Here is a 7534-nt window from a genome sequence, read left to right as displayed (position 1 = left end):
GGAGGATCAGAGGAAAAAATGGTGTGCCTGTGCATCAGCAAGATTTCATGTTGTTATTTGATTATTACATGAATGTTAACTTATATTAGGGTTTCTAAGAATATTCAAAAGAAAATAAAGTTTGGTTGAAAAATTAGAATTCAGCATGGGCCTGATAAACAAGATTCTTCGAAAAAGAATTGTGTACTAATGAAAAAGCTAAGCAAACTTCTTTACCTTTTTTACAACACCAGAGTTCTCTATTCCGATCGCGGCGAAATACCATTATGATCGGAGTGTTTGCCATTATTGATTCGTGATTCGCGTTATCTTGTATTCTGTTGTCATTCAGTGATTAGTTTATTCACCGCCTTATATTTCAGTAAAAACTCTACGTGCAAATTTAATACAACGGCTGCGAAAGCCTGAGACCAGTAAATGGCAGTGCTTGACAATTTAAACGACCGCTTGTCCCTCTTAGCCGGCTGAGCCTGTGCACGAGGAACAAGTGTCCAGCCAGCAAAGAGCGAAAAGTGACTCTGGGGGACCAGAATGCTCCGTCCGCCAACAATTCTGTCAAAAACGTGCGGAGCCATTTAATGCGGGCATGCCTTGGGGTTTGTGATGGGCCTTTGTTTGGGGATTTGTTACGGACGGTCTTTAACTTATGTTTCCCTTGGAATAGAATCGAGGAGTACTGGTAGGTAAGTGGCTTTGGGGGCTCTATTTGGGGTTTGCTATCGGGTCACACAACAGTAACAAATGATGTGAAGTCTAACAATATATATATGAGATTCCTGTCAAGCTAAACCAGCTTAAATCTAAATTCCGGAGCCTCTGGCGGGTTAATCAAATGATAAATTACACAAGTTTTCAGCTTCTTTTATTCACTTTAACTTTTACGACAGATTAAGACAGAGTGAGATCTGGGTACGAGATTAATCATCAAATGCATGGACGAAAACATGGAGGTTGCTTTTAAGGGGTTTTTGGAATACACTCCATTTCTGGGGTATTTGGAGTTTACAGAGCCAATACTCCTAAGCCTAAAAAGCTTCAGCACACTAAATAGTTTTTAGAAGTCGGAAGAAAATACGAGGAAATCGAGAACATCAAGGCAAGTGTCAGGTGATGCGCTCTTCATCATGAAACTCTTGTGAACTCATAACTCGAAGTATAAGCTAACCCTGTGTTATTCCTCCTCTAAATTTAATCCGCTGAGCGTACAGCTACTTTGGTCCACGTCACTTTCATGTGTCGCAGCGCTTTGAAAACTTTTGCAGCATACTTATGTAGCGGAAAGCGAGGCACCATATTTATTAGTATCTCATTACTATTCATGCATTCAAGTTTACATCGACGAAGCGTGGCACACCATGCATAAGGAGCTCGGGAATTTTGTCAGTTGGAACTTGCGAACATTTTGGATCTTCAAATGGAAAAACATTGGAAAACCAGAGACCCTTTGCTTCAAATTCTTAATGCAATATTTTTGTTATTGTTTATTTTGATTCAGTTTGTCACCATGTTATTTTCATTATGATACCTCTCACCTTTTTTAAATAATTTTGCTTTGTCTCCTCAGACCTCTTTTCAATAATTTAGTGCTATTTAGCCTGGAAAAATTAAACCAGGCAAAATAGTCTACCCAACATATTTTTTATATGCTTGCTAGATGAAGGAAATACCAAAAATGCTAAAAAAAAATAACAGAAAGGCCTTCAACATTGAGTTGGTCTGGAACCCAGCATGTTGTAACACAATTAATAATCTTATCTAATAGAGTTTTGGTAACAAAGAATCAAACATTTCTGATACAAATTGGTTTAGATATCTTGCAGTCATCTATTTGGTTGAGTATATGACATCATAACTTAGCTAAAATGGCTTAGATTGGACAGTTGCAAATTTGATCATAGTAGCACTTTAAAAATGTCTTTCAAAATTGTTTGCTCCTGTTCCATTCTCAATTTTTACTTCACTGAGTAGGACTGTATTTATCCAACAATGTACTTGTGGTTAAATGATAAAGTAAAATACATGATAGATTCACCTCTTAAAAACCACAATTTAATTTTTAACTTTGTATAAATTTCCTTTATGATTTGAACAGATAGCGATAGGTGTTCCTCTCTAGACAATATTCCAAAGAGGGAGGATTGTTCTGGAGAAAAAGTTTCTTAAATACCACCCAGACATGGAACTTACAGATGCTGAGGAGAAAGCTATGATACAGCTTTTTTTGCGTTAAATACTGATCTACATGTGAAAATAGACGAAGTTACAAGAATGCAGGCAGCAGATGAATTCAAGAGGAATGTAACAATTGCACACAACATTCTTGGACCTCTTACTGGAGAGTGTAAATATTGTAAATGATTCCCATGAAGCTGAAATGGCTAATCTCAAGAAAAGCTGTCAGACATCCTCATGCCAGAGTTGGAAGGTGATACAGACTGCATATGCTTGTAGTCTGGAGGGTCTTTGTGTGGGTAAGTGGTGATGGTCATTTGTTTCTCATAAATGAGTCATTCTGAAAAATGAAAATGTTACTTTACATGTAGCTGGTTGTCAGCTTGATACTATTAAACCTCGGAAGTAAAAGGCACAATGGAGGAGGGGGGGGAGGATGGAGGTGGATGCCCTCCCCCCCATCCTCCAAAGGAAATTTTGAGGAGAGGTTTTTCGCTATAATGCTGAATCTGTCTTTAGCTGTTCATTCATCCTTTGCAGAATTTTTGACATGTCAAATGAGTGTCCATGATGAATGACACTTCCATGGCAACCCTCTAATTACATGTATGTCATGCACAAAATCAACTCTTTTGGCATAACTCTCTATTCCAGACATAATTGATCAATGATCAATGACATCAATGGGTCATCCATGGGTAATTAATGAGTAAAGAACTGATTACTTGAAATTAAGAGATCCTCACAGCTAAGAACACTACTACAACGAGTAGTTGAAAATAGGACCTGAAAAAAAAAATTTTTTCAGGCCTGTACAGGATTTGAACCCATGACCTTTGCGATACTGCTGTACTGGTATCACAGAGGTTATGGGTTCAAATCCCATACAGGCCTGAAAATTTTTTCAGGTCCTATTCTCAACTACTCATTTCAGTAGTGTTCTTAGCTGCGAGGATCTCTTAATTTCGTTTCTTTACCGCAGTGCAAATATATGAATTTCAAATATCTAAAATCACCAGTCATCACTTGGATGGTTTAGGATAAGGACCCAACACATTGACCAGCTCCATATCAATGGTATCATTGATTATATATTGATTATCCATCAACTAGTCATCTATTGCCTCAGTAATAGTGTTTTGAACATACAGCTTCCTAGCTACTCTGTAAATTTGAGTTAAAAATAAAGTCACGCATATGTATGCAGTAAGGTAATGAAAATAGCTAGAACAAACGGCTGCCTTTTATTTAAAAATAGTTAAATTTCACCTAAATGAAAATTTCCATGTAAATATCTTCAGGAGGAATTAGCTGACAATCAGTCTCAAACAGTGTAGAATTTGCAATTGCAAATGCTCTGTGAGTTAAATCATCAGCACTAATAATAATTGTATGTATGGGCAAAAAAAACTGAAAAAGATTCATACCAGCAATGTGTTTTCATTATGAAAGGTTTATTTAGTTTGATCATCTTTTCTTTGCCCGCTCGCGAATGCTCACAGTACTGTTGTTATCTCAGTTCAGACGTTCGAAGAAAGGGAAGAACACTGCTTTCCGTGAATCTTTTGGTCAGCTTGGGCAACTGCGTTCATTTTACAAGCAAGGTAACAGATTCGTGCAAACGAGCGTTGCACGCTTTTCCATATTCACGTGGTTATTTTATTAATAGAAACACATTCGTTGAAAAACCCTGATTTGCATGGTGAACTCCAGACCATTAATTAAATATTTATGGTCATGTGGTGGAATACCCAGTGGCTGCTAAGCTGAAATATCGTGAACATTTATTCTATTGTAACTAATGTTGCCCTTTTTTGCCCTACTTTGTTTTGTCCGTAAATGTCGCTAATCCTTATTCCGTTCCTATTTTAAGGGCCTGTTTACATGGAGGTGGGAGACTCCGGGTAGGTGAGGTAACCCGCCCAGGTGGGGTAGTCTGCCTGTCCATATAATTTCTTATTTTATTTTGATCACATTTACATGATAGGTGGGGTGACCCGCCTAGGCGGGTTGCCCGGTCTGCCAGGTAGGGCAACCCTGTCAGCTAGGGTGACAATTTGCCATGTAAACGTGTCAAGGTGTGGAAACCCGCCTAGCCGGGGTCGCGTTCATGGCAAAAAGCTCAAAAGCGAAACTTGTGTTTGAAAACTTTTTACATTTCCTAGCCGTCTCATGGCAGAAATCACCAGAAACCGCAACGAACATACAAGGAGTGTAAAAAAATGTTCACATTTCTGAATATTTAGCGTTGTAAATCGACCATATTTGGTTTCCCAAACTATTCCGTATAACATATTAAGTCAGCGGTTCCTCGTGAAACCAAACGCCGCGTAACACAACGCGTGACGGTTTCATGAATAAATACATATGTGTCCGAGAATTAATCTTTCGTCTTATTCGAGGTGTGAGCTTGGGACGCCTCTGCTCAGACTCCTTAATTGCAAGCGCAACAGCACCCCAGCACCCCGGGGTTGTAAGATTGCATGTAAACGCGTTTTATTTTACGACCACGGCTAGGCGGGTTACCTCATTTACCTGGGGTCCCCCACCTCCATGTAAACAGGGCTTAAGGTACTCCAGTTGGCGCCCTTACGGGGACGGCAGACCCAATAACTCAAGATACAATAAAGAAGGTCCTGCTCTTTTTTCAAATCAAGGGAAATTTTCTACCTGGAAGGCCACTTACATTGAAGGTATGGTTCCACTTCGGCTGAAATGCTTGGAATGGGGGAAGGATAGCTATGCATTTTGCCAAGGACAATAGCACGTATATGCATACTTGTAGTGGCCATGGTTCTTGTAAAGAAGTAAAGCAAGCCTGTAAACATCAAAGAGCCTGTCACCATCTCCTTCTTTTACAGTATCCTGGAATTCAGCTAAAACAAGTCCAAATGCAAGTTTGGTACTGTGGTAATTGAATTTGTAGTCAGCTTTATCTTCACTGCAAGGAGTCTCATCAATGTCTAACTTTTGTCCATGTTTCTGCTCTTCATGTCTACAGAGACAAAAAAGGAGATGGTGATTGTGACACAGCCAGTTTTACTGATTTTACAGTTTAATTCCGGTATTAATCAATCATATAGCTTTACTTTAGGAAAAGTGAAATTGTTTTGATAAACTGTAAACCCTATGAGAACAGATAGTTGAGGGCCACAATGCATAATCATTCTCACCTGTTACAAGTTGCTTTAGTCTTGAATACTAAACCACACTGCACTCTGCAAATGTAATATCCAAATGGATCTCGCGTGTCAGAGCCATCAACAAATGACAAGCTGTGTACTTCAACTTCTTCAACTGGTTAATTTAATACGTAACATTACTGAAGTGTAAGCCTCTATTCATTTCACAATAAAGAAACAATTTTCAAGTGACAGTCATCATGGTCAATATTATGTTTATGCCTTTTAATTATCAAAGTCACTTTATGGATGGAAGATAGGTCAATTAGATGTTCTAGTGAGATGCTAAAAATTTATAAGTTAATTACAGTGTGCTTATTACTGTTATTTAATAATTTCTTTGTTTTTCAGCAAGTGCCTTTAAGTGAATGAAAAAATAAGCAGTTATCAAAGGGGCTATTCACATGGATTTCTACATCTCTCACTCAGCGTTATAACGTTGACAAAAAATTTACTAAGCTGTTATAGAAAAATAATTAGTTACTACCTCATTTGATGAGCCTAATACCTAAGGATGCTAAAGGCATTTGGACAAGCAAATGGTCTTTGTTTTGGGATGATCTTACTACAGTTGATCAACAAATGATTGCTACTTCAGAAGGAAAAAATGTAATTAGAGAGAGAAGACTTCCTCATCATAATTCACTAACATGTAATGATGTTCAACACCATATACAATTATATTCAATAAAGCTGCTGAACTACAGCCTGTCTTCTTTCTTTTACATTTACACTTCAGGATTCTTAAGGTTATTCTACTGAAAAAGAACCTTTACTGAGACTTTTGTCAAACTTCACTTAGTAATTGATTATCACATAGGGACTTAAATTTGAAATAAGGATAGGGGGTCCCTATCCTCATTCTCCCCCCCCCCCCAAAAGAAAAAAAGAAAAAGAAAATGGGGGGTCCTTCCCTTCAGGCTTAGGCTGAGTAATCACTCTCTGAAATCTTGTTTTGATTGGTTTTACTTAAGTCTTGTTTTCCTGCATCTTTTTTGCCCCATTTTTTTTTACTCTTCGTGTAACTGTACATGTTTGAACGTTTGGCAAGGACCTTTCTACTCGTGTTACTCAAATTGGTACCAAACGTAGCAAACGAATATTTCTCTTCCTATGGAACTACTTGCTTAATGTGAAGCATATCTTCAATCCGTAAGAAATGATTAGTCTGGCCCTTTTCCGCGGCTATTTACAGGGAACCTAGGGCCAAGAAGACAAAAGGTAGTAATTATCTGTAATTAATCTCTATAAAGTCGATGACCAGTGTCTGCAAGAGATCTTGAAATCCACCTGAGCGAACGTTTTGCGATCACTGGAAACGTAAACCTCTATAATGATGTAACAATATTGTTGTCGCAATGGCTAAATGCCCAGTAGCAAAACAAGGTCTACAATAGGTCATTTAGTGTTAACAACGGAGTTGAAACGTAAATTGGCCGCTGTACAGAGTTTGAAGGCTGACGTTTCGAGCGTTAGCCCTTCGTCAGTGCGATTAAAGGAATTGTGGGTTGTGTGTGGGTTTATATGTAGAAAATGGAGCTACCCTATTGGTGGGAATATGGCGACGACGCTTTTCCCTACATCTAGGCACTTCGGAAAGCCGCAAAATACTAGCACAAAAATGTATCTTCCAAATGGACGCTCTAAATCCCCACGGTATCAGTGAGCGCTTTTCATCCAAACAAACATCAAATACTCTTTACGTTTGGAGGAGAATTTATGTGAAATTCAGTGAATATTTTTCACTGCCGGATATTTAGGCTATAAATACAGGCGTTTAGTGTTAACAGATAAAACTCGCTGAACTCAGGTTAATTAAGGCCTGGGTCACCCTGTCTTTAACCCATATTTTCACAAAATTGAGAGTAACTTAGCTATTTTGCGAGGGATTTTTCTCATACTTGGCAGAAATGTGTATCACTACCATCTCTCTCGGACTGAATTGTGGCAGCGTAATATGATACTCTCAACAGCCAAAAACAGTTAATTTAGGCGCCAAATTGATCGGTTGCTTTCTTGAGCAAATTCCCACCACTAAACACATGGCAAATAAAAATGCAGTTATCGCTATGAATATTTGAGACGTTTTTCATTGTTTTCCCACTTGGAATGGTTGCCAAAAAAAAAGAGAGATGTGCTAGGCAGATTAAATCAAGTTTTGTCTCTGCGAAGCTGCTTCC

At 38.4% G+C, this 7534-nt stretch overlaps 1 protein-coding gene across 1 annotated transcript; it reads right to left on the bottom strand.

Moving 5' to 3' along the window:
* Nucleotides 1-1454: 1454 nt before the first annotated feature.
* LOC149042445 (uncharacterized) lies at nucleotides 1455-5517 on the bottom strand. The gene is made up of 4 exons (XM_089211920.1): nucleotides 5508-5517; nucleotides 5346-5469; nucleotides 4859-5167; nucleotides 1455-2512 (listed from the first exon to the last, which is right to left on the bottom strand). The coding sequence occupies exons 1-3, from the start codon at nucleotides 5515-5517 to the stop codon at nucleotides 4912-4914; spliced, it is 390 nt and encodes a 129-aa protein (XP_089068046.1). The 3' UTR covers nucleotides 1455-2512; nucleotides 4859-4911.
* Nucleotides 5518-7534: the final 2017 nt, after the last annotated feature.

This window comes from Pocillopora damicornis, chromosome 7, assembly GCF_964200805.1.
Source record: "Pocillopora damicornis chromosome 7, jaPocDami1.2, whole genome shotgun sequence".
Lineage (NCBI taxonomy): Eukaryota > Metazoa > Cnidaria > Anthozoa > Scleractinia > Pocilloporidae > Pocillopora > Pocillopora damicornis.
This window is presented reverse-complemented; position numbering and strand designations above follow the sequence as displayed.

Excerpts from the sequence above, each read along its gene's own strand:
- LOC149042445 (XM_089211920.1), bottom strand. Across the intron at positions 5,168-5,345 it reads ACTAAAGCAACTTGTAACAG|ACATGAAGAGCAGAAACATG; the intron begins GTGAGAATGATT and ends TTGTCTCTGTAG.